The following is a 27311-nucleotide window of genomic DNA, read 5'->3' as shown; positions in this document are numbered from 1 at the left end:
TGAGTTGAGCCACTCCATTAAACTTGTTGATTCCGTATAATTTTTCTTTTAACATTACCTCAGGAAATAAAACAAAAACACCTGTGCAGCACCTGAGGCATGGATTCATTTATTTCAGGTTCTAATATCCCTTGTATACATTCACATGTTTTCTCTTGTAACTTTCCCATGAATCATGAGTTGTTTCTAGCCAGTCACTCTTCCTCCAATCAGGGTCATTATCATACAGGCATCATGCAGTTTACTTTTGTTTTTCTCTCCTGGAGCCTTCCTTGGTTCTCAGCATTCCTTCCTCATGCCATTTATCTTGCTCCACAGATTCTGCTCTGAATATTCTTTCTTGAATTCCAACACACTTGTAATAGAACTTTCTCAAAATACGTACTTACTTATTAAAAAAGGATCAAGAATAATTAGGTTTTATTTCTATTTATCTATATCTTCTTAGATGAGAAAGAATTGGAAAATATTAGTGAACTATCAAAATCAAATAATCAAATAATAAAATTTCATCAGTGTATTTCTTTTAACCTGATGATTCCTATCCCTAATCCTGTGGAAAGAGTTTGCAATGCTTTTTTATTCTCCTGATGACCATCATATCAGTGCACAATGGAAGACTCTTTTCCTTTTTGGTGTTATCACTCCATCATCAATATTTGAAAAAAACATCCTGGTACTAGCCAGAAAACTCTTTGTTATAAGATTAAAAACTTTGTAGAAAGATATAGCAAGCCAATTGTACCAAATATTTGCTGCCTATGAAGACTAAACCCTTTTTGTCATAGAGAAATGTATGCACCAGTTAGCAGAATCCAGAAAGTAAGAAACCAATTAAGATAATAATCTAATTGAGGTACATAAAATATCTGTACCTGTTCCCATGTAGGTTATTACTGTTATTTCATACAGTCATAGATTGGCTTGAGTTGGAAGTGACCTCAAAGATCTAGTTCCAACCCCTCTGCCATTGGCAGCATTGTCAACTGCTAGATCAATCTGTACATCAGGTGGCCCAGGATCTCAGCCATCCAGGCCTTGAAAATGGGCATCCACAGTTTCTTTGAGCAGCCTGTTTCAGTACCTCATCATCCTCTAAATGAAAAGCTTCCCTCCGACATATAGTCTAAACTTCCTCTCCTTTAGTTTAAAACATTTTCTCCTTATCCTCTCACTATCTCCTGGTAGGGGAAAACAAAACAAAACAAAACAACAACAACAACAACAAAAATAGGAGATGCGCTTCGTTCCTCCGATAATTTTTGTGGCCATCCTCTGGACCCTCTCCAAAATCTCCACATCTTACTTTGCTGGGGCTCCAGACATGGATGTAATACTTCAGATGGAAGCTCACGAGGGCAAAGTAGAGAAGGACAAACACTGCTGACAACTTCTCTGCTGATGGAGCCCAGGATACTGTTGGCATTCCGGTCTGCAAGTGCACACTGCTGACCCGTGTTAAGTCTTTCATCTATAAGGACTCTTAACTCTTTCTCAGAGAGGCTTCTCTCAAGGAGTTCTTCTTCCAGTCTTCATACATATCTGGAATTGTCATGACCCACGCCCAACACCTTGCACTTGACTCAATGGTTTATGGACTGGTTTGGCCCAGTTCCATGACTAGTGGGGTGGAGGGATTTCACAAAATCCGCGCCTCTGGGAAAGAGAAACGGGGGACCCAAAAATAATTAAAAACAGCGGTAACGATCCGAGGAGAAACAAACTGATTTACTAAATATAGTATCGGAATGCAAGATAACACACCATAATACAGTATGATTAGAATTGAAGCTAATAAATCAAATATAATGAAGAGAGAATGTCCGAAAGGTGTATAGGCCTCACCATTATGCTGAGGTGAGATGCGCAGTCCAGTTGAGCGGCAGGGGACAGGAGGAGAGCTGATGAAGAAGAGTGGACAAAGAAGAATGCATCAGGTGACCTTGCCAGGAGTTATATTTCCTCTCTGACTGCAAAGCCCTGTTGGGAATGTAGTTCTTCTTCTCTTCCGGACAGGTACCCAGAATTTGAGCATTAACAATTAAACTCCCAGTGCACTATATGATGTTATGATGATGTGGAATACCGATAACCAAAAATCATAAAACCATGACAGTTGAACTTAATTAGGTTTACATGGAACCACCTTTTGAGTTTATCAGAGTCCCTCTGGATGGCATTTCTTCTTTCTGCTGAATCAACTGCACCACTCAGCTCAATATTATCTGAAAACTTGCTGAGGATGCACTCAATCTCATCATCTATGTTCCTGATGAAAATGTTGAAGTGTACTCATCTCCAAACAGACCCCTGAGGGACACAACTCATCAGGCCTCCACCTGGACATTGAGGCATTGACCACAACCCTCTGGCTGCTACCTTCCAACCAATTCCTTATCTACTGAATAGTCCACCCTTCAAATCTTTATCTCTCTAATTTAGAGATTAGGGATTCAAGACCATTTCATAGATCTTGCAGTATTCCAGATAGTTGATAGCAGTTGCCTTCCCTTTGTCCACTCATGCTGTCATTCCATCATAGAAGGCCACTGGATCGGTTACACAAGATCTGCCCTTGGTGAAGCCATGCTGACTGTCTCAGATCACCCGCTCATTCCTCACATGCCTTAAAATATATTTGAGGAGGATCTGTTCCATGATTTTCCTAGGCACAGAAGTGAAAATCACTGGCCAGTAGTTCCCTAGGTCTTCATTTCTCCCTTTCTTAAAAAATATAAGTGATGTTTCCCTTTTTCCAGTCACCGGAGACTTTGCCTGACAGCTGAGACTTTTCAGATATGAAGGAAAGAGCCTCAGCAAGCACCCCACCAGTTCCCTCAGGACCATGGGAGGTGTTTTGTCCAGCCATATGGACTTACATACATTCAGTCTCACAAGGCAGACTCAGACTTGCTCTGCTGTTACAGTTGGGAGAATTTTGCTCTTCTAGCTCCCATCTAGAGTTTCAGGGATGTAAGAGACATGAGGATCATGACTGACAGTGAAGACTGAGGCAAAGAACTCATTAAGTACCTCAGCTTTTGTCTTGTTAGTTGTAGCCAGTTCTTGTTTGTATCAGATGGGGTACATACTCTCTGGTCTGTCTTTTCTGACCAGTGGAATAAAGGAGATTGAGTCCCTTCTTATTGTTTTTAACATCTCCCACCAAGTTCACTTTGATCTGCACCTTGGCTTTCGTAATCCTGTCTTTGCATGTCCAAACAGTATATTTGAATTCTTCCTGGGTAACACGTTCTTGTTTCTGCTGCCTGTATATGTTTTTATCCCTCAGTTTGACCAGCAGGTCTTTGCTGAGCCATGCTGGTTTCCTGCCTCCTCTGTTTTCTTAGACTGGGAGGCAGAGAGTTCTTGAACTCTCAGAAAGACTCCTTAAACAATTGGCAACTTTTCTTCACTCCTTTCTCTCTCTGGGCAGCTTCCCATGGGATTTCATCCAGTAAACCCCTTAGATAGTCTGAAGTTTGCTCTCCTGAATTGTATCCTAACTTTGCTTTTTGCCGGGCTCATCCTCCTCAAAATCATGAACTCTACAGCCACCACAAATCCAGCACAAACCCAGGGCCTTCTTCATTAGAATATACTTTATTTTGAATTAATGCAGTTGAAATTCTGTTCTTGCAACATTTAAATATTTCATTTGGGAAATAATAATGCTTTGTGTAAAAGTCTCTCCACTAGGGGCCGCACAGAGACTGTTTGAATATTACTTGTTAAACTGGAATTAAGCATTATAGAGTAAAAATGCAATCAAAACCCAACATATTGCTTTGATCTATGATGTAGAACAATTTAAACTCCTAGAAAAGAGTTGTTGCTGGGTTTTGTAGCTGCTGTTGCTTTGCTTATCTATTTTTTGTTTGTTTGTTTGTTTTTCATCATAAATGTAAGTAATATTCACTTTTTTTTTTTTTTTTTTTTTTTCTTTTTAAATTGCATAACCTTGACTCATTATGGATTAACAAAAAAAAGAAGTCTTGTACATACTGCATCATTATAAATTTTACTGCACAAAAAGTACTCTTCTCAGACTAGGGAAGACTTTTTTTTCTCATTAAGTTCAGAGGAATCACAAGACTCCATGTTTTGATGTGTTCCCAGACTAGGAACTCCTTTTTGATGCTTCCTGTGGTGTTCTTGGAAGTTCTGCTGAATAAATAACAGGGAAGCAGTAATGACACCATCCTTTTTTCAAGGGAACGTGGATAAAAAAAGACCTCTGGGAGCCTTGAGCGGGTCCTTGACCCCTTGACCCACTTACTGCAGAAATCTTGTTCCACAAGGTGCCAGCTCTTCCTGGGACAACCAACACTCCAGTAGTGAGGGGAACTGAAGCCACTGGTCTGGGAATTCCAGGAACATGAGTAAGAACAATGGATACCAGAGAGGCAGAGATGGTTTTCTTTGCAAATTACCTTTGGAAACTTTAATAGGGAGGATATCTGTGTTAAATGTACCCTTGCAGCTCAGAAAGCAAGTGGTATCCTGGGCTCCATCAGAAGAAGGGTGGCCAGTAGGGACACAGAGGTGATAGTCCTTCTATATTCTGCCCTTGTGAGGCTCCATCTGGAGTACTGTGTCCGGGTCTGGAGCTCCCAGTACAAGAAAGACAGAGCTGTTGGAGAAGGTACAGAGGAGGGCCATGAAGATGATCAGAGTGTTGGAGCACCTCCCCTGTGAAGACAGGCTGAGGGAGCTGGGCTTCTTCAGCCTGGAGAAGAGAAGGCTACAGGGTGACCTCATTGCAACCTTTCGGTACCTAAAGGGAGTCTACAGACAGGATCAACTCTTTGAAAGGGTAGATAATGGCAGGACAAGGATAAATGCATTTAAGCTGGGGGAGGGAAGATTTAGGTTGGATATCAGGGGGATGTGGTGAGATGCTAGAACAGGCTGCCCAGAGAAGTTGTGGATTCCCCATCCATGGAGGTGTTCAAGGCCAGATTGGATGGGGTCCTGTGCAACCTGGTCTGGTATTAGATATGGAGGTTCGTGTCCCTGCCTGCGGCAGGGGGTTTGGATCTTGATGATCCTTGAGATCCCTTCTAACCCCTTGGGCCCCTTAAGCTTACCTCCTCCCCTGTTTTCCTAATGGCTGGGTATCCAGGTACAGAATCTGAAGAAAGATTTACATTTGTTAATTACATTCTGATGCTTGTTAATTCATAGTCTATCTTGTTGCCAGCCCATCACCAACCTGATTTTTCCAAGTTGTCTCCGTACTTTTCTTATCATATTGATATGGTGATTCTCTCTAAGTCCTCTTCCATTCTGTCCAAAGAACACTTTCTTTGTTGAACAGAGCACGACGGGGTGTCAAGTCTTCCCGGTGCTTCTTCAGGCAGGCATGTTTTTATCTCATGCAATGTGTATGAGCATTAAATACTGGCTATGCATGTATATTATTTAACTCCTTAAATTTTCTATCTTTAGGTCTTGTCTGTCCAGTACCAAAAATTACTAGTCTTCCAACATGACAAGCCTATTGTTATCCTTGTCAAGGGTTTTTGATTTGTTAAAGTCATTATAGTGAGATTTCTAACTTTTCTTTAACTCAAGACTTAGAGGTATTTCAGATGGCTGGACAGACAAGAGCTCCAGTCTTCATACCTATAAATTAAGACCATCTTATGCAGAAAAAAAAAACAAAATTCAATTCCCGCTAACCTTAAAGAGATTATAACTGTATTCTCAGAGACCAGGAAGTTTCTTTCAGTTCATTTGCTATTGAATTTCTAAACAGCTCTTGATCCACATGCATGAAACTGTTGAGTGGCTTAGAAGTTCTTCATGCCTATTTATTTATTTATTTATTTATTTTAATTTGTTTGTTAATAGTCTATAGGGAATCCCAGAGATCCAAGCAAAATTATTGACTGTGGTCACTTGACTTTCTGCAAGGAACAGTTTTTTATTTCTTTTCGTGTAAATTTTGTCATTCTGCAAAATCAAGGGAAACAAAAGAGCTGTTCCTCATTTTTATTTGAATAAAATATTTGAAAGCCCTTGAGAGAAATGATAGTGAAAGATGAGACAGGCTTCATAAGTGAAAGTAAAACGGCAAGAAGGCTTCACAGTGACCGAGAATAAGGGGGGTGATGGGGAACAGTTAGAGATAGTTTATACAAGCAAGAATGTAGAGCTTGTTAGAAAGTAAGGGATGGCAGACACCGGGTCTGGGATAGTGAGGGGGATGAAGGCCATAAAGGTAAGGGTTTGAGAACAGCCTGAGGACATTTGGCAGGGAGGTGATTAGATGTCCACAGGGCAAGAAAAAAAACGTTTTGGGGGGATGCCTCCCCAAAAGATCAGAAGTTTACAGCAAGAAAGGTCAGAAGCCTTCACGAGGAAGAAGACAAATCTTCATCCCATGACTCACTACGCACATGCAAGAGGGGAGGGTCTACATCCTAATGAACTCTGGGGGTTTAATGAATATGTATCTGAATTCTGGGGAAACTGTTGATTGTGTATTAGTTCAGCTATATCTGTAGCATGATTTTTCCTGATGGTGAGCAAGTTGGTGGATCTATCCCCCTTGTACTTGGTGTCTGTGCAGCACTGAAATAACCCTACCTGTTTTGTAATCTTACTTGAGTTATAGAGTTTGATACCGCATGTCAGTAGCATTTTGAGTTAAGAGAAACATTGTTATTATTGTTATTAACTGTTAAGACAAATGCTACTGACAGTGCTACTGCCACATTGATAATGTATTGAATACTGTCTGAATAGCCAGGCCCAGAGGATGGTGACCAGTGGCACAAAATATAATTGGAGGCCAGTAACAAGAAGAGTGCTCCAGGGGTAAACAAGTGTTCAGTCCTGTTCAACATCTTTACTAATGATCCAGAAGAAGGGTCAGAGCAAGTTTGAAGATGATACAAAGCTGGGGAGGATGATAGATAAGACAAAGGATTATGCAGCTATTCAGAGGGACTTTGACGGGATGGAGACATGGTGTAAGAGACTCTTTCTGGCAGATGGACAAGTAAGTCCTAGACAGTCTGCACCTGTTTCAAATCTTGCTGTTGGACAACTTCAACAGGGCAAGTCCAAGAAATTGTTTGTCTGAAGACTTACAGGCCAGGGGCAATGAGAGAGAAGTTGCTGCCACAGATAAGCAGCTGCTAAATGACCAATGAGTAGCCTTTTGTGGGCACATCTCTAGGGAGATAATCATCCAAGAGGATCTGCATGCCCACAGGTGCTGCACCTGATTCTAATAGGAATGCCACACACTGGCAGAAGAAGAGGATTTTAAAAGGTGCCTACAACCGAGGAGGAGTGTGCCCAATATTGTACACCTGTGACATGATACTTGCCTGCTGCCTGATTCTCTTGGGGCTGCTACCTAAGACCTGTCTGTTTCTCCTAGACCAGCTGTTGGTTGCCTACTTCTTACCTGCTTTCTGCCTAAGGCCAGCCATTCTGCCACTGCCTCCCCCTTCACCCTTACTTCTGCATCAACTTTGGACTGTAGGAAGAGCACACAGAGGACACCCCTGGATCCTTGGTAGTGACTATCTCTGCTATACATAATTCCTGTTTTTTTCCTATCTTTCCTATTTCCTGCCTTTCCTACCCCATTCCCCAAATTTGTAAAAATAGCCAGCCTTTCCCTTCCCCAACACTTTAATTGATAATAAACTGGTATGATGACATTTGACCTCACTTATGTCTCAGTCTCACTCTAGGTATATAAAAGAATCCCCTCTCTTGCTTTGACAATTGGAGTGACAGATGGACAGATAAAAATCTTATGAAATCCAACAAGAATAAATGGAGAGTTCTGCATCTTGGGAGGAACTACCCCAGGCACCAGAACATGCTGGTGGCCTTACTGCTGGAAGCAACTCTTCAGAAAAGAACCTGGGTGTCCTGCTGGAAACCAAGTCGAACATGCATCAGCATTGTGTCCTTGCCACTAAAGAAGAATAGTGACATTCTTGATTGTAAAGTATCACCAGCAGGTCAAGAGAGGTGATCCTTGGCCTCTACTCTGCACTGGTGAAGCCACACCTGGAATATATTATTTCCACTCAGTGAAAGAGAGACCTGGTATACTAGAAAGAATTCAGAGAAAGACTGTAAAGATAATTAAGGAACTGGAGTATCTCTCATGTCAGGAAGGGCTGAAAAAAAAACTGAGATTCTTCATCCTGGAGAAGAGGAGGAGGCTTAAGCATGATCTTATTCCTGTATATAAACACCTGAAGGCAGAGTGCTACATTCTACCTGAAGGAAGACCAAGCTAGGTTTTTTTTTTTTTTCAGTGGTGTCCAGGAGCAGAACATGAAGAAATGGGAATAAGAGGTTTTGTCCTAGCACTGGTAATCACTGCTGTTAAGATCCACAGATCAAAGATATTGTGAAATCTCCCTCCTTGAAGATATTCAAAGCTGTGAATGTGTGTGCGTATAATTATGTACATTGCAAAAAGATCAACGATAAATTTCCACACTGTTCAGTGAGGTACAAAATTAGATTCAAATTTAGAAGGTTGATCTTAAAAGCACACTTTGATAAGAGGAGGATTCACATTGTTAACTAAATGATGTGGAGAAAAACATAATCCAAGGAGATGTCAAAAATTAGGCTTTTTAGTCTGTTCTGAGTTGCTTTAGAGGAGATAGCGATCATTAGAAGAACTAGGAATTTGAATGACTTCAGTGATTAAAAATGTTGTTCTGAAATTCTTAACCTGAAGTACTCTTTTAAAAAAGATTTTTGGGTGTTCTACTCAACATACACTGATTAAGCATCCTACCTTTGTTACTTGCTTTGGAAATATAGACCTCTTTCCCTTCTCAGTGTCATAAGTTAAAAAAAATAAAATAAAATAAAATAAAATAAATAAATAAATAAAAAAGACCATTCACAATTTAATGAACATCGTCCCCTATTTTTGTAAATAAAAACATAGAAATACATGGAGAATCATTTGAAGAAAGAAAGAAAGAAAGAAAGAAAGAAAGAAAGAAAGAAAGAAAGAAAGAAAGAAAGAAAGAAAGAAAGAAAGAAAGAAAGAAAGAAAGAAAGAAAGAAAGAAAGAAAGAAAGAAAGAAAGGAAGGGAGGAAGGGAGGAAGGGAGGAAAGGAGGAAGGGAAGGAGGGAGGGAGGGAGGGAGGGAGGGAGGAAGGGAGGGAGGGAGGGAGGGAGGAAGGAAGGAAGGAAGGAAGGAAGGAAGGAAGGAAGGAAGGAAGGAAGGAAGGAAGGAAGGAAGGAAGGAAGGAAGGAAGGAAGGAAGGAAGGAAGGAAGGAAGGAAGGAAGGAAGGAAGGAAGCAAAGGAAACTATCATTATATTCCCATTAAGTTAGTTAATGAAGAAAAAGAGATTTAAAATATTTTAAATACAACATTCTTTGTTTGCTACAATATTCATTATCTTTAACAAAAGAATGAAATAACTTAAGCCCTTACATGGTACATAGACTGTAAATTGTTTTCTTTAAAATGTTCAGTAAATACACATATATATTCAGTAATTTGTTTGTATATGTGTACTCTTTATAAATTTGCATATTTCAACTTCCCACACAAAACTAGTAATTTTCATTTATGTGTATAAGTACAAGAGTATGCGTTCCCAGATTTTTCATATTTTATATGTCTGTAAATGTATGTTTGTTTGCATGTATATAAATAGGAGTATTTTGCTTTAGATATAACTGCTCTCCCTGCATTCATGACAGGTTCCCCAGTACTTCATACAAAAGTAATTACAAGAAAGACCTGAGAATTGTTCACAGTGACATTTTTATAATTCTGGAAAGTTTCACTGCTAGAAGATACTGCACACATAAATTATGATTGTCGGTACTAACAGTCTAGATAAAATCTGTGCTATTATCTATGTAAAGTCTATGTACTATTACAGCTGTGGTGATTTGATTGGTGGCAACATCTACAATAACACACTATGCGTGCTATGGAAGTTAGAAGTAAGGTTAAAAACTAGTTTATTCTTTGTGAGTGCTTTAGCAGGTATGTATGCTTAAGCCTGAAAAATGTTCACAATCTCCACAGATACAATTTGGGAATATGTGCTTCACAAAGAGGGGGAGAGTGGTGAATTATTAAACCTGTAGACATTAATGAACATTCTTAAAGCTAAATTATTTTATTAAAAATTCATGAAAATTGACCAATCGTTTAACACAGCATAGGCAACTGTCTGATAAAGAGACAGTGTCTTTTAATTTGGTCTTAGCGTGTTCAATAATTTAAAAGACAAATGAAATAGAGTTTTGCAGTATGCTGGTAATGTGTCACAAATAAATAAAGAATCTGAGAAACGTATTCCTTTTCTTTTACTTCCACTGTTTGTGACTATTTCTGTATCAAAGAAAATTAGGCTCTTAAGAGACACAAAGCACCAATTAGAAAATATAGAAAGATATATATATATATATATGATTCTTTACTTCCTCAAACTAATGATACACTAAATTGAAAAAAATAAATAGCTATCATTCCTTTATGATATGTGTACAGAGAACTGTAGTATTTCACATAGTTTTCTGAATCCTAATTGTCATACATTTCACAGAAAGTCCCAGAAGAGGGATGTATTTACTCTCAAATAGAGGGGACATTTTTTTCTGTCTCCCAGTAGGTTTCATTTCATTTCTGAGTACAGTAGCAGATGGCCTTTTTCCTCTGTAACAGTTTTGTTTTAAAATACAATGCAGTAGAATACAAAGCTAATGTTTCTTCTTCCATTTTGCATTTTATCCATCATGTTTGTGGAAAATTCCAGCTAACATATCTATCCAAAATGTGTACTTGGGCTAACTAACTTGTTTTCTCTTTTTAAAGAAATATGACACCTTTTGAGCTTCTGGCAACAGTAATTAAGTATGGATACGTATGTTAGTTCTTTCTGCATTTGGAGAACAACCTTTGAAATATATTGGTTATGATGACAGTGTGTTGTACTCTGGTATCAGCCAGAAGGGTATAAAAAATCAACTGCTAAAATTAGATTTAAAGTAATAATAAAATAGCAGATCTGAATATATTTCAGCTAGTTTTAAAACACTCCACTAGGGACTAAGTCAATTCCACACAAGCAAGAATGATCACCTACTGCAAGCCAGACATCCTGATATTTATCTAAAGAGTGGCAACTCAGTAGATGACATGGAACTTAATTTGTAATGTTTTTATTAATGCAAACTAACATGGGTTTATGAAAATCTTTTCAAAATTATTGGATACCTTTTTTTTAATGAGAATTAAAATCTGAAGTGCTGTTTTTAGTGTTGAAAGATTATCCTTGCATGTATATCTGACACTTCAGAATGCTACATGATGTGACCTTTGAGAAAAATACTATTAATATGTTTTATGTTGATTATTTTAAAGGTTAACTAATTGTTATCAAAGTACAATTTTAAACTGGGGCACTGTAGACAGTGAGCATAGAACTTTCGAGTAGTTGCTCGTAGTAACTAGATAAGAAGTAGTGAAGTAAGTGCTTGCGTGTGATAAGAGGGGCGTAGACGAAGGTGTACAAGGCTATATAAACTGTTGTCACGAGTTAATAAACGCCATTTTACCACCCACCACATTGGTGTGCACCGAGGTAGATGGACAGACCGAGATGTCCCTAACGATTGCGAACACCTTGATGAAGCTGGAGTGGGCTTCCGGCTTCATATGGTGACCCCGACGTGATCGTTAGGGAAAAGTGGTCGGCCACAGGCGGCGTGGCAGGATCCTGCTCTCATCCACCTCCCTTGGGGAAGGAGGTGATGACCCTAGAAGAGGGGGCTGCGGCTTAGGAGAGTGGAAGCTGGGTAGCGTCGGAAGGTACGGCCGATAGCCTATAAGGCCTGTCCGAGGACCCAGGGGACCACCGGAAGAGGAGCCTGGTGGTCGCTTGATCCGTCGGGGAGATTACGCCCGACGATGGAAGCCGTCATAAAGGTGATTTCGTCCACGTGTAAGACCTATTGCGGTAGAAATGCTCCTTCTAAGAAGGAAATAGGCACAGTGTTATCACTGTTATTAAAGGAGGGGCTGCTTACATCTCCCTCAGATTTATATACCCCGGGGTCGTGGGATGCTGTCACCGCAGCGCTTTCTCAGCGGGCGATGGTACTCGGGAAGTCAGGGGAGTTGAAAACCTGGGGATTGGTCTGGGGGGCGCTGAAGGCAGCGCGAGAGGAGCAGGTTACATCTGAGCAAGCGAAGTTTTGGCTGGGCTTGGGGGGAGGGAAGGTCTCTCCCGCAGATTCCACAGGGAAACCGGTCGCGGAGCCTCAGAACGGCGGAGAGGAAAAGATTACAGCTGCGCAGCAAGACACGAAGATGGCGCCGGGAGAGGCGACCGCGCCAAAAACAACATCTTGTTATCACTGTGGGACAGGCGCAGGCTGCAGCTGCGCCACAGCTGCCCCCTCGGCCCCCCCTCCTTATGGGGGGAGCGGCCTGTATCCTTCTTTGGAGGGGCTGGGAGGGCCGAGCGGGGAGGGCGTAGCCACGTCACCGGCGGGGAGGGACGATCCGCCCCGAGGGGTGGAGCGAAAGGTGGAGCCGGGATGCTCCGACTCGGCCCCCGGGCCAGCTTTGACTGACTGGGCGAGAGTAAGGGAGGAGCTCGCAACGGCAGCTCCGTCCGTGATAGCTATGCCCGTGGTGATAAAAGCGGGGGGGCCGGCCTGGGCTCCCTTGGAGTCGAAAGTAATTACGCGATTGGCTGATACAGTTAGGACCAAAGGCTTGCGGTCTCCGGTTACTATGGCAGAAGTGGAAGCTGTGATGTCTTCCCCGCTGCTGCCGCACGATGTCACGAATCTTATGAGGGTCGTACTAGCCCCTGCTCAATATGCTTTGTGGTTGGACGCTTGGGACGTCCAACTGCAGACGGTTGTAGCGGCAGCCACCCGAGACCCCAGACACCCTGCGAATGGTCAAGGGAGGGGGGGCCTGGTTACTGACTGGGCTAAAGTTAAAGAGAAAGCGAAAGAAAAGGGCCTAGCGAATCCAGCCGCGTTTATAGTCAGCCCTGCAAACACAGGCGCTTTCTCTATCGCATCGGGTTATTGCGGAATCCGATTGGCCCTCTACATGGCCTACAGGGGCGGCACAGATGATAGCGGGAGTGGGAGGAACAACGCCCACTCGGAGGTCCGCCCAGATGGTTGAGATTATCGTAATCAGCAGGGATGTTTCCCTGGAAAGGCCTGTTCTGCTACAGCAGAACAGGGGCAGCACGCATAACAATTTATAGTGGGGGCCACGATCTGTCAATTGTCGGCGCAGTATGCGATCCCACTGCGCTGGAGACAGGAAGTGCGACCTGTCTGGGTGGATCAGTGGTCCTTACCGACGGAAAAGCTTGTAGCGCTTCACGCATTAGTACAGCAAGAGCTTCGCTTAGGTCGTATAGAACCCTCTCTTAGTCAATAGAACACTCCTGTATTTGTGATAAAGAAGTGGTCAGGATCCTATCGCTTGCTGCACGACTTGCGCGCAGTTAACACTCAGTTAGTGCCTTTTGGTGTAGTTCAGCAGGGTGCGCCCGTACTATCCGCCGTGCCTGCAGGCTGGGGGGTTGTTGTCATCGATTTGAAGGATTGCTTTTTCTCCATACCCCTGGCTGAGCAAGACAGGGAGGCTTTTGCCTTCACGGTTCCTGTCTGTAATAAACAAGGCCCGGCTAGCTCAGTCGGTAGAGCATGAGACTCTTAATCTCAGGGTCGTGAGTTCGAGCCCCACGTTGGGCGGCAGCGTTCAGATGCTCGAGGTCAGGGCTGTTGTGATGGCGATTGTTTATTGGCCCTTCCTTCCCTGTAACATAGTCACAGATTCTGCTTTTGCAGCTAAGCTCGCTTTGAAAATGGGCCAAGAAGGCATCCCTAGTACGGAAGCAGCGCTTATCTTAGAAGATGCTTTGTGCACCCGAGTAGAGCCTATAGCAATTTTACATGTAAGAAGTTATTCGGATGTACCAGGATTCTTTTCAGAGGGCAACGCAGCCGCAGATGCGGCTGCAGGGTCCCGTGTCCTGACGATCCGAAAGGCCAGAGACCTCCACTCCACGCTTCACATAGGCGCCCGGGCACTCGCTCGAGCCTGAGGTATTTCCATTACAGCTGCAAGGGATGTGGTGCAGGCCTGCCCTCACTGTAATTCAGCTCCTGCTATTGGGGCGGGGGTCAACCCCCGCGGCTTAGGGCTGCTGCAAATATGGCAGACGGGCTTTACGTGGGAGCCGCGAATGTCACCTCGGTCGTGGTTGGCAGTTACTGTTGGCACAGCCTCCACAATGATCGTGGCTACCCAACACGGAAAAGCTAATTCTACCTCGGCCCAGGCCCACTGGGCTGTAGCTATTGCGGTCCTCGGCTTGCCAGTACAAACCAGATCTGATGAAAGAGAACAGTAACGAGGGACTCTGAGTTTTGCAGGTATGGCTCCTGTGAACACCGAAGAAGAAGGAGACAGCCCAGGAGCCCCGAAAGAAGGCCGGGAGAAGCATGGAGGAAACTCAACTGTTGCTGCTAACGAGAAAACGCGTTTCTAACAGGGGCATGAATGTGAGGACATTGCAGGGATGTGCTGCTTCAATCTCAGCGACCACAGTGTATCCATCCATAAAGCGCTGAGAGCCCTGCGAGACCATACGGAGAAGATCGGCGTGGAGACGGACCCCATCGGAGGCTGGCTGAGAAGTGTGTTTGAAGCATCGGAGAATGGGGTGTGCACTTATTGAAGGGACTGCTTTTAGGGCTTGTAGTTATCCTGCTTTTGGTAGTATGTGTACCATGCTTTCTACAAATTATGTTAGGTTGTATTCAAAGGATGATTGACCGCACAGTTAACTATCGCGTAGAATATAGTAAAATGCAAAAGGCTTGTAGGCAGTCAGAAAATGTAGCGATATAAGGGTAGCGCGGGAATATTTTGCGATTCGGGATGTAACGGGGCAAGGCTTAACTGAGAGGACAATGGCATGTATAGGCGCAAAGCGGGGCTTCGGTTGTACGCGGTTAGGGTCCTCTCAGGATAAAGTAGTTGTGCTTGTGCATAGGGGGGGGGAGATGTAGACAGTGAGCATAGAACTTTCGAGTAGTTGCTCGTAGTAACTAGATAAGAAGTAGTGAAGTAAGTGCTTGCGTGTGATAAGAGGGGCGTAGACGAAGGTGTACAAGGCTATATAAACTGTTGTCACGAGTTAATAAACGCCATTTTACCACCCACCACATTGGTGTGCACCGAGGTAGATGGACAGACCGAGATGTCCCTAACGATTGCGAACACCTTGATGAAGCTGGAGCGGGCTTCCGGCTTCACATGAGATAGGGGTATTAGCTGCTCAGGCTTTTTAAGCAACATGTGAAGAGAGTTGCTTCAGAACCCAAGTTAACTTGACACTGGACGACTTCTTAGATCTAGATCAAGATATCAGCTTCACAGTCTATTCAGACATGTCCCAACTGCTGCCTGCAGGCCACATGTGACCCAACACAGCTCACAGTGTGACCACCCCTGCCCAATGACATCATGGTAGCTCTGTTCACCTCTGAGTGGCCTTGTCTGGGCCTGGGCACACAACCATCACTCAGCACCGATAAAACATTGGTGAGTTATTAAACCCATGTGGGCTGAAATCAGGGCATGGGGAAGGTTCTGTGCACTGCTAACTCAAGTTAAGCCAGTGACATTTATGGATTTTGATGCATTGGCTAAACAAAGTTCAGTGAACAGTGAAAAAGATGCTGCTTTGTTTTCCATTTAGATAAATTTGAGAACAGGTTTCAAGATTGCAAAAGAAAAAAAAAAAAAGAGTTTTTTTTTAAATATATTTGTCTGTCCACTTTCAGTCAACATAAATAAATTACTTGCAAGTTTTCACATGGAATGTATAGGGTTCCAATCCAACATTTGATCACATCTCTTTATCAGAGATTTATAAGCCCTATTTTACCAGAGAGAAATATGTATCACTACACAGTCATGCCTTATTCATATCGTTTTTTGGCAGTGAGTACATTTGTGAACTATTTTCAAGGATAAATTTCTGACAGGGAAAATTTTTATCAAAAATCTCTGATGAATACTCTGAGAACTCATTATGAATTGCAACCACTATTGAACCAGGTTGATACACTATTTTCACAAGAACAATGTCACGTATTCCATGGGTTTTATGTTTTTCTTGCTCTATTTTTTTTTTTTTTATGTTTTAATTTAAAAAAAAAAAAAAAAAAAAAAAAGGTTTTTTACTTAAGCACATTAACTACATTATATTTGACGAGGGCTGCTCTGAATGTAATACTTCCTATTTTATTATGCTGGCACACAATTTTGAAGGCAGATGACAGTGATATGGCAGTAGAGGTTGAACATACCAAATAATATTCAGTTACATTTTGTCCCAGTGTGACAGATGGCAGTAGAAGGACAGTCTGACAAAATGTTGTCTGACATGGAAGTGTGTGTGAAGTAAAGGTGTGTCACTGAATTCCTTCATGAGGAAAAAATGGCATGCACTGACATTCATCAAGGTTTGCTGAACATTTATGGAGACCAGACAGTGGATGTGAGCACAGTGAGGTGGTGGTAGTGCATTTCAGCAGTATCAACAGTAACAGCAAGTTACCACTGCTGGTGCAGATTATTACAAGAGTGGAATGCAAGCTCTTGTTCACTGCTGGTGAAAATGCATAGCTAATGGTGATGGTCATATGGAAAAAAGACTGTTTTGTAGCTGACAATTTCCTCTATCACATAGTGTTATTTTGTGCTTTGTAACTGTTGTAGTTTCCACAGAAATAAGTAGGATGCATTACTTTTGGAGCAATCTACATAGATGTGGCCCTAGACAATTCTTCACTCAGGCTCAGGCAAGCCACAAGATTGGATACCCATGGACTAGATGTTGTTCTCCAACCTTAACAGTCTCTACCTTTCTCCGTCAGAGCTACATGAAAATTCTGTTTTAAAATGTTGTCAAACACTATGTTTTGGGAATTTAAATATTATTCCACACAAAAATCAAAATTCAGCACCTGCGACTACCGTTCCTGTCTAGAGAAGTTTATCTTCTAGTTTTTAGAATGTTTCAGGATCAATTTTTAGTACTGCTGTTAAAGCAGGACCATTGTGTAGAAAAGATCTCAAGATTTATTAGATAAAAGAGAGAACAACTTTTTTCCTATATTCATATTTTACAAAATCATCATGTAGAGACTTTGCCTAGCTTTATGATATTTGAAAAAGTTACCTCCAATGTCTTCTTTTATATGCGAAGAAAAATGCTCAGGTTGAAGAAATTGATCTTATTTATTTTGAGCATATGCTTTAGAATCATAGAATGGCCTAGGTTGAGAAGGACTACAATTATCAAGTTTCAACCTCTCTGCCACGTGCAGGGTTGCCAACCACTAAATCAGGCAGCCCAGAGTCACATCCAGCCTGGCCTTGAATGCCTTTAGGGATGGGACATCCACAACTTCCATGGGCAACCTGCTACAGTGCATCACTATCCTCTGTGTGAAAAAACATCTTCCTAATACCTAACCTGATTCTCCCCTGTCTCAGTTTAAAACCATTCCCCCTTGTCCTATCACTATCCATCCTAGTAAACAGTAGTACCCCCTCCTATTATACGCTCCTTTCAAATAATGGAAAGCCACAATAAGGTCTCCCCAGAGCCTTCTCTTCCCCAAGCTAAACAAGCCCAGTACCCTCAACCTTTCTTCATAGGAGAGATGCTCCAGTCCTCTGATCATCTTAGTGGTCCTCCTCTGGACCCATTCCAAGAGCTCTGTGTCTTTCTTGTGCTGGGGGCTCTGGGCCTGATTGAAATTAGTTGATCCTTGAAGCTGCCTATACATGTAGCAAGTTCAGACAGGAATAGCTGAGTGTTATCTGAGATTAATTCCAGAGTGAAAACCAGAATGCATGATTTTCTCTTTTTGAAAAAGAATGATAAAATAAAATAAAATAAAACAAAATAGAATGCAACAAAATTTTCCTGAGCAATAGGGTAGCTTGAATTTGATACTACCTCCCCCAATTCTTTTAGTCCCAGCACCTCCACACTAGAACACACACACCTTAGTCTGACTATGAGATTGATGGAAGATTTTTAAAGAGTGAAGAGGAAATTGATATGTTACCTGTATTCTTGGTCATTGCTTTAAGTCCTAAGTTATTTCTTAAAAGTGAGCTTGCAAATTACTTCTTTTTTTTTTTTTTCTTTTCTTTCTTTCTTTCTTTTTTTTTTTTTTTTAAGAAATTGTCAACAAATGCTCCATTGCATGTGGAGCCTGATTCTGTCAGTGTGTGTTAGCATGCCTTAAGAACACCTTGTCACTGGAGCCCTAGTGGATGTTTCCATCCTCCGCAGAAGAAGACAGGTGCATTGTGATTAGCCCAACGATAGTGATTGGGGTGGAATGAGGTTTAATGCTTCATTTCTGGATTTTGATCAAATTTAAAAGCTAATCTGGACATTAATATCCTGACTCAGTGAAAGAGGAGATCTCTGTTCCTGCTCTTCTTTATCAGCAGTGCTGCATGTTCTCCCAGGCACAGGAAATGATACTATCTGTGCTGTGCAGCCTTCTTTCATTCTTATTTCCAATATGATGCTGATCCACTAATTCTAACAGTTCTGTGCAAATGCAATTGTAGCTACAAACACACACACACACACACAAGGAAATTTCTAATGTAATTCAAGTGTTTTTTTTTTTTTTTTTTTTTTTTTTTTTTTTTTTAATGAAATACCCGGTTTGTCCTTTTAATATCCTTATGCAGTTGGACCCTGAGAATCTAAGCCAGAACTAGAGTATGAGTATCTCCCTCCTGGGAGAGAGTGTCAGTGAAGGAGGATATGCCGAGATTTATTTACTCAAGTTTTGGACTCCATTGCAAAATATGATATTTAAATAAATTCTTTGGACTGCATTATGTAAGATATTAATCATAATGATTCCACTCCATTTGCTGCAGAGACTAGCTTCTGAACAGGTAAGTCTGTGCTGGCAAGGGATCTGGAGTAAAAAGACCAACAAGAAAGTTCTTTTTTAGGCTTTTAAAAGGTTTTTTTTGAGGCTAGCAACAGCACCACGTTTCTGCTGGGGAGCTGGCAGCTTGTGGGCAGACTCCCAAGTCATCAGGGGCGAAGCTGGCAACCCAGCAGCACAATTTAAACACCCACCCTTTACCTCTACACCTGCTATTAAGCTTTAAATAGCTTTGGGGAGAGCACACCAGGTGAGTAACCATTGTTTCTGCTCACTGAGAAAGGGAAGGCTCAGTGAGTGAGCACTGCCCACACTTCCCATAGGGTGTTACACCTGTGCATGTGGGAGGTGGGTCTAGTGGTGAGAATTATAAGCTTTGATCCCTCCTTGCTCAAGAGACCAGCTGTCCTTGGCAGTCTCTGAAACCACAGGCCACAACATGGTCTCCACTAGATGGCAGGCTTATTCTAAGAAGACTGTGGCAACCCAGGTGGAGAACTTGCTGAGAAATGTTGCTGTTCAGGTCTCTGGCTGCAGGGAGTGCCTGAGCGTACTTTTGCCCGGGGAGAGTGGCAGAGACTCCACCTGTGTGAGGTGTGAGCAGGTGGATGAGCTGTTCATCTTGGTGGTGGAACTTAAGGATGAGGTGCAGAGACTTAGGACCATCAGGGAGTGTGAGCGGGAGATTGACTGGTGGAGTGACTCGCTGGCTTACCAGAGGGAAGGGTTCCGGGAAAATGCCCCCAGAAAGGTGGTGGGCCCCCTGCCCTGTCACAGTCAGACAGACCTGACTGATGAGGAAGGCTGGAAGAGTCCCAAATCACAGGAGACAGCCCCACCTGCCCAGCCCACTTCCCCAGCTCCCTCTAAGCAACAGATTCCAGTTGCTGGAAGTTGAAGGGGAGGTGAGTGGAGAGGTGATGGAGGATCTGCCTAGAAGAGAGGCTGGATGGAAAGTTGAATGAGGCATTCTATGAGCAGCTCTCAGAATTCACGCGATCACCAGCACTTGCTCTCATGGGAGACTTCAACTTCCCTGGTGTATGTTGGAAATATAATGCAGCACAGAGGAAGCAGTCCAGGAGGTTTCTAGACTGTGTGGAAGATAGTTTCCTTATGCAACTGGTAGGAGAGCCTACCAGGGGTGGTGCCCTGCTAGACCTGGTCTTTGTTAACAGAGAAGGACTGGTGGGAGAAGTGAAGGTTGGGAACTGTCTTGGGCAGAGCGACCATGGAATTGTTGAATTCTCTATTCTTGGAGATGTCAAAAGAGTGATCAGCAAAACTACTTTCTTGAACTTCCGGAGGGCGGACTTTGATCTGTTCAGGGCGCTTGTAGCATGGGTCCCTTGGGAGTTGCTTCTTAGGGTAAAGGGGTCCAGGAAGCCTGGACACTCCTCAAGATGGAAATCTTAAAGGCGCAAGAACAGGCTGTTCCTGAGTGCCATAAGGTGAGCCGTAGGGGTAGATGACCAGTGTGGATTAGTCAGAAACTACTGTTGAGACTCCGGGAGAAAAAGAGAGTCTATGTCATCTGGAAGAAGGGGCAGGCTACTTGGGGAGATTACAAGGAAGTAGCTAAGGTATACAGGGAGGAAGTTAGGAGGGCAAAAGCCCAACTTGAACTCCAATTGGCCACTGCAGTAAAAGACAATAAAAAATCCTTTTATAAATATATCAACAACAAAAGAAAACCAAGGACAATTTTCATCCTATACTTGATACAGCAGGGAATGTGGCCACTGAGGACACAAGGAGAAGGCTGAGGTCCTCAATGCCTTCTTTACATCTGCCTTTAATAGCCAGACCAGTTATCCTCTGATCATTTTATGCACTGATCTGGAAGTTTGGGACGCTACACAGAATATATCCCCAGCAATTCAGGTGGAGACAGAGAGCTCCTCCTCACCTGGACTGTCACAAGTCCATGGGACCGGATGGCCTACACCCTCGGGTGCTGAGGGAACTGGCGGGGATGATTGCTAAGCCGCTCTTGGCCATCTATCAGTGCCCCTGGTTATCTGGAGAGGTCCCAGAGGATTGGAGGCTTGCTGATGTGACTCCCATCTTCAAGAAGGGCGGTAAGGAGGATCTGGGGAAATATAAGTTAGCCTGACCTTGGTACCGGGGAAAGTAATGGAGCAAATCATCTTGGGTGAGATCACACGGCACGTGCATGGTGTCTAGGGGATCAGGCCCAGCCAGCACGGATTCATGAAAGGCAGGTTGTGCTTGACCAACCTCATCTTCTTCTATGACTGGGTGACCAGACTGGTAGATGAGGGAAGGGCTGTTGATGTAGTCTACCTTTACTTCACCAAAGCCTTTGACACAGTCTCTCACAGGCTTCTTCTGGGGAAACTGGCTGCTTGTGGCCTGGACAGGTATACACTTCTTTGGGTAAGAAATTGGCTAGAGGGCCATGCCCAATGGGTAGTGGTTAATGGAGTTAAGTCCAGCTGGTGACCTATTTCAAGTGGTGTCCCCTAGGGTTCGGTACTAGCGCCCATCTTGTTTAATATCTTTATTGATGACCTAGACGAGGGGATTGTGTGTACCCTGAGTAAGTTTGCAGATGACACCGAGTTGGGAGGTGGTGTTGATCTGCCTGAGGGTAGGGAGGCCCTTCAGAGGGATCTAGAGAAGCTGGATCACTGGGCCGAGGTGAATGGGATGAGGTTCAACAAGGCCAAGTGTCAGGTCCTGCACTTTGGCCACAAAAACCCCATGCAGCTTTATAGGCTTGGAGACGAGTGGCTAGGTGATTGTGAAGAAGAAAGGGACCTGGGGGTGTTGGTTGATGCTTGGCCAAACATGAGCTGACAGTGTGCCCAGGTGGCCAAGAGGGCCAACGGCATCCTGGCCTGCATTAGAAATAGTGTGGCCAGCAGGAGCAAGGAGGTGATCATCCCTCTGTACTCAGTACTGGTGAGGCTGCACCTCGAGTATTGTGTTCAGTTTTGGGCCTGTCACTACAGGAAAGACATTGAAGCCCTGGAGCGTGTCCAGAGAAGGGCAACGAAACTGGTGATGGGTCTGTAACACAAGTCTTATGAGGAGTGGCTGAGGTAGCTGGGATTGTTTTGTCTGGAGAAGAAGAGGCTCAGGGGAGACCTTATCACACTTTACAACTTTCTGAAGGGAGGTTGCGGTGAAGAGGGTTTTGGCCTCTTCTTCCAGGCAATGAACAGGACCTGGGGAAATGGCTGCAAGTTGTATCAGAGGAGGTTTAGGTTAGGCATAAGGAAAAACTTTTTCTCTCAGAGAGTGATAAGGTACTGGAATGGCCTGCCCAGGGAGGTGGTGGAGTAACCATGCCTGGCAGTGTTCAAGAGGTGTCTGGATGAGGAGCTGCAAGATATGGTTTAGCGCTTGTGGTAGCAATGGTAATGAGAAGATGGTTGGACTAGATGGTCTTATAGGTTGTTTCCAACCTTGTGATTCTATGATTGTATGATGATTCTATGATACTCACATTTAGAATCTCTTAATTATTGTCTGTTTTAAAAATATCTAACATCTCAGAAAAAAAAAAAAATCATTTGTGAATCATCAAATATATATCTATTTTTAATGCCGTCATTGCATTGCCATTGATACTATGATTGTTCTTACTTTTATTTATTGAGTAAATCTTTTAAACTAAACACGTGCAATTAAATTGAGAATGCATTCCTGAAGTATTTAATTCATACCATATGAGAGAACAAATAAAAGAAATAAAATAGCTTGCCCAGAGATGTGGTGGATGCCCTGTTCCTGGTGATTTTCAAGGCAAAGCTCAATCAGGCCCTGATCTAGCTGTGGATGTTCCTGTTTGTTGCAGGGGAGTTGGATTAGATGGCCTTTAAAGGTCCCTTCTAACTCTAAGGATTCTATGATTCTTCATATCTCTTCTTAAGAGATAACAGATGCGTCATTTTTTTTCCTGGAATGTTTTCATATATTTTTAAAGACAGATGGAATTTTATCCTGTCATGATTTTGTGAATTTCTTGGTTTTCGGTATTCCACATCATAACATCATGTGGGGCAGTGGGAGTTTAACTGTTAATGCTCAAGCTCTGGGTACCTGCCTGGAAGAGAAGAAGAACTACATTCCCCAGGGGACTTTGCGGTCACAGAGAGTCTCGAGATACAACTCCTGGCAAGGTCACCTGATGCGCTCTTCTTTTGCCTGCTTTTCATCGGCTCTCCTCCCTTTTCTCCCTGCTGCTCAACTGGACTGCGCATCTCGCCTCAGCTCTCCGCGTTGTGGTGAGGCCTATCCACCTTTCGGACATTCTCTCCCTCATTATATTTGATTTATTAGCTTCAAATTTAATTATGTTGTATTATGGTGTGTTATCTTGCATTCCGATAATATATTTAGTAAATTAGTTTGTTTCTCCTCAGATCGTTGCCACTGTTTTTAACTATTTTGGGGTCCCCTGTTCCCTTTTTCCGGAGGCGCGGATCTGCAGATCCCTCCGCCCCACTAGTCACGGAACTGGGCCGAACCAGCCCGTAAACCATTGACATATCCCTAGTACAAAAATCTATGTTTGAAATGATTCTAGGAAATATCATCTGTCCTTGCTTTATAATGTAATTATAATGTCCCTATAGGATAATGAAAGGATCTCTTATGTTGCATTGTTATGTACCATATTATTTGAGGACTATGAAGACATTTGCACAAAATCATGTACTTGTATTCATGTTTATACATACTCATTGATAAGTAGATTTATTTATTCATTTATTTTAAATAATATAAAACTTTCTGGAATAGAGCTGTGAACAAATGTTCTACCCATTTATTTCTCTGCTTAGAAGTTCTCACTACATTAAACACAAAAGAATACACTAAACACAAAAGTTGGGCTGATAATAATCACACTGTAAGTCTCTTAGATACTCTAGAGTAGAATTTGAAGTTATTCCTTTTGAATTAATTATTAGATTGACATGCAGATTCCACAGAATTCATGTTAAAAAAATGTGGTCTTTATTGCAGACAAAAAAAGAGAAAACATTTTGGTTTGGGTCACTCTTAAATTATAAGCTATGGTGAGGTCTTGCTGAACATTTAGTATATGCATTTCAAATTACAACAATTTTACTTTCAAGATTTATGTCTTGACTGCATACCAGAGAAAGCAGCCTTAACTTCCACCGTCCTGAGATCATTTGCTGATTACAACAGACGCATGACTCCAGTGCACCACGGAATATTTAAGTTTAACAAATCCAGGGGCAGAGAAAGATGTAGAAGAAGACATTTGAAAGTTCCATCTGAGAATGTAGAATCTCAGAGACTGAATTTGGTATCAGATTGGCTCAAAACATAATATCTTTGGTCAAGAATATAAAACCAGTTGATTTATATTATGTTATAGAATATACTAGTGTGTTGTCTTCAATGTTGCTACTATTTTTTTTTTTTTTAAAAAGCAACTCTTCTGTACTTTCCAGTTAATGTGGAAACAGTGAAAGAATGCCATGCTTAATGCTAGGGAACTGTAATTTGCATACATTTACACTTTTCTTGTGATTTTCGATTAGTGTTTTGTGCCCTGAAAGCACAAAATCTATATCTAGTAAAGCAGCTACAAATGATGACAATCATGGACTTTTTTGGCATTTGATATAACTTACTGTGGTGAAATAATGATCTTATAATTCAGCAGATCACCTTCTCTTATATTCACTATTATTCCCATGGTCATTGGGAAATATACCTCGTCTTTATCTTCAAAATATTGTGCTCATTGAAAATTTTCTGGAAGATGAATTCTGCTCTATAGACTTGTTGGGAAATAAAAATATAATCTGGCTTTGTCTTGCCTGATGCCTGTCAATTTTCTTTATTTGCTGAATATCCTTTCTCATCTTTCCCCCTCTCCCACTCATTAATGAAAATCAAACAAAATTAAATTTAGCTTAGAAATAGGTAAAGAGAAACAAGATTTCCTAGCTGTTTTCTTCATTGTTCTAGTTTTGTTATTTTGAGCTATTTTTTTTTTTCTTGTTTGTTTGGCTTGTTTGTTTTTGTGATATTTTTGTGTGTATATTTTCACATATTTGATTTATTTATTCCTAAGCTTTTATAAACTTAAGATTCAGTTTACTTGTAAGTAGGTGATTTATCTTTTCCCTGGTCAGTGGTATCTTAAAATTTTAAATAGCATGGCTCACTTCTGTTTTCTTTCATTTCAGTTTATCTATTTTTTTAACTAATTTTTTTTGAAAGTTTTCATCTGATTCAGCCTCTCAATATGTGCTTATGTTCTCCAGTAGCAACTGTACTTTTAGTCCACTACAAGCTCCCTAGCAGCTGTATCTTGTCAGAACTAGAAAAGTCCTCAGTAGTAGAAGCTGGCAAAACAAACTCATTTGCTATATCTCTCAACATAGTTTTAAAAGCAGTCTCAGCAATTTTGACTCTGAAAGACATCTTGACAATGTCATATTTCATGGTATTTCATAATATTTCATGATATTTCAGGAAAGCATACTCTGCTGTCAAGAGTATATCAGTCAGCAGTATTTCAAATGATAATTTCCCTATGTATAGTGCTTCAATCATCTGCTTAATTGTATGTGAAGGCCAGAAGAAAGCACTATTAATAAAGTCACTCATCTAAGAGATTATGTCAGTCTGAAACTTTTCCAAATATGTTTTTTCAGCCTTGTATTTTTTTTCCCCCCCTTTCTCTGGTGCATTTTACTTTTTCTATGTTTGTATGTATCTGAAAGTATCGTGCTTTCTTGGCATTGTAAAAACTGGACATATTTGAATTTTTCTAATATCCAATCTTGAACAGATTTCTGCTATTGACATAGGAGAATACAGTTTCTTTAGAAGGAGAGTGGAGGGACAGGTGCTGATCTCTCCTCTTTGATGACAGTAGCAGAACCCAAAGTAATTGCATCAGGGGAGGGTCAGGCTAGGGAATAGGGAAAGGTTCTCAACCAGAGGGTGCTTAGGCACTGGAACAAGCTCCTTAGTAGTCATGACCCCAAACCTGTTGGAGTTCATGAAGCATTTGAACAGTGCTTTCAGACATAGAGTTCAATTATGACTGGGCTGGTGTGGAGCCAAGACTCGATGATCCTTGTTGATCCCTTCCAATTTAGTATATTCTATTCTAAGAAAATTAGTCATATGTTCATTAACATTGTAGAGTCCCACAGCAAGTTGCTTGTCAATGTGGTAGGTAGATGGTTGTATTTATTATTTGCTTAACCTAGCTGATAACAGATGGAATTTATAGAGAATAAGACTATGCAAATCTAATAAAATATCTTTTGATTTTTCAAATTTAGGTTTAAATTTCAGCCCTCCACAGTCTTCGCAAATCTATTTCAGAGGCCTGAAAATAGATAATGTATAGTCTTCAGCAAATACTGCATTTAAAAGAAAAGAAAAGAAAAAAAAAAAAAAAAAAAAAAAGAAAAACACACTCCTTATGTGGCAAAAGTTTTGAAGCCTTACAGAAAGATGATTTTTACAACTTTTAAAAGGTAGGTATTTCTATTAAGGGGAGTTACTTGCTAGAGAAGTAAGAAAATTCTTCAAAACAGCTGTGATGGATGTATATAGGATCAATAAAAAGACACATGCCATTTTGCTTTCCTATTACTCTGATTACTGTAAACCTAAAATTGCTGACTGATATATTTCCTGTAAACACTTTTTCTGACCAGAAACATTTAATTCTGTTTTTTATTCAATTTCAATTGACAACTGATTTTCTCTCTAAGCACACATGTAGATATAACAATGTTCTGGGCACAAAGAGCAACAAAAATATTGGGAGAATTTTTACCTATACTAACTCATGATATTACCAAATGTTTAAACACAAATGTCCAAGCAGAAACAGTGCTGGAAGACCACATCAAAATTCTTGGAACTGGAGAGCAATTGTGACTATCAGTGTCCTTTAGACTGTAAGGAATGAACATATGATTTCAATTTCATCACTTTCTACTAGAATATTCTGCTTCTTAAAAGTATCACTAATAATAGCCCAGGCTACATCACCAGAGCTGTTACAGTCTGAACTGCCTTCGTTTGTTAATACAAGGAGATGAAACTGAAAAGGACTTCAGGTGTTACTGAAATCATCAACACATTATTTCATTACCAAATCTTAAATACACTAATCTGAAATAACAAGTGTGAATTCAGACAATATGTGAAGTAGTTTTTTGTTGTTGTTGTTAATATTGTTGACACTGATTACTTTTCTAAAGATGATTCTGTTACAATCATTTTAAAAAGAAAAGGCAGTAATTAAAATTAGTTGAAACTTT

The 27311-nt window shown here is 41.5% G+C and overlaps 2 protein-coding genes and 1 non-coding gene across 3 annotated transcripts in view; all 3 read left to right on the top strand.

The window, feature by feature from the left end:
* The window catches only part of LOC149920149 (uncharacterized), a 566570-nt gene that overhangs the window by 403449 nt on the left and 135810 nt on the right, over positions 1-27311 (top strand). The gene's annotated exons all lie outside the window — the stretch shown is intronic.
* On the top strand, positions 11438-15234 carry LOC149920150 (uncharacterized). The gene is made up of 2 exons (XM_090130172.1): positions 11438-11609; positions 11709-15234. Exon 2 carries the CDS (start codon positions 11936-11938, stop codon positions 13172-13174), a length of 1239 nt encoding a protein of 412 aa, XP_089986298.1. The 5' UTR covers positions 11438-11609; positions 11709-11935; the 3' UTR covers positions 13175-15234.
* Positions 13683-13755, top strand: TRNAK-CUU (transfer RNA lysine (anticodon CUU)). The gene has a single exon. It is a non-coding gene; the product is annotated as a tRNA-Lys (tRNA).

Source organism: Phasianus colchicus, chromosome 1 (genome assembly GCF_987193195.1).
Source record: "Phasianus colchicus chromosome 1, bPhaCol1.hap1.1, whole genome shotgun sequence".
NCBI lineage: Eukaryota > Metazoa > Chordata > Aves > Galliformes > Phasianidae > Phasianus > Phasianus colchicus.
This window is presented reverse-complemented; position numbering and strand designations above follow the sequence as displayed.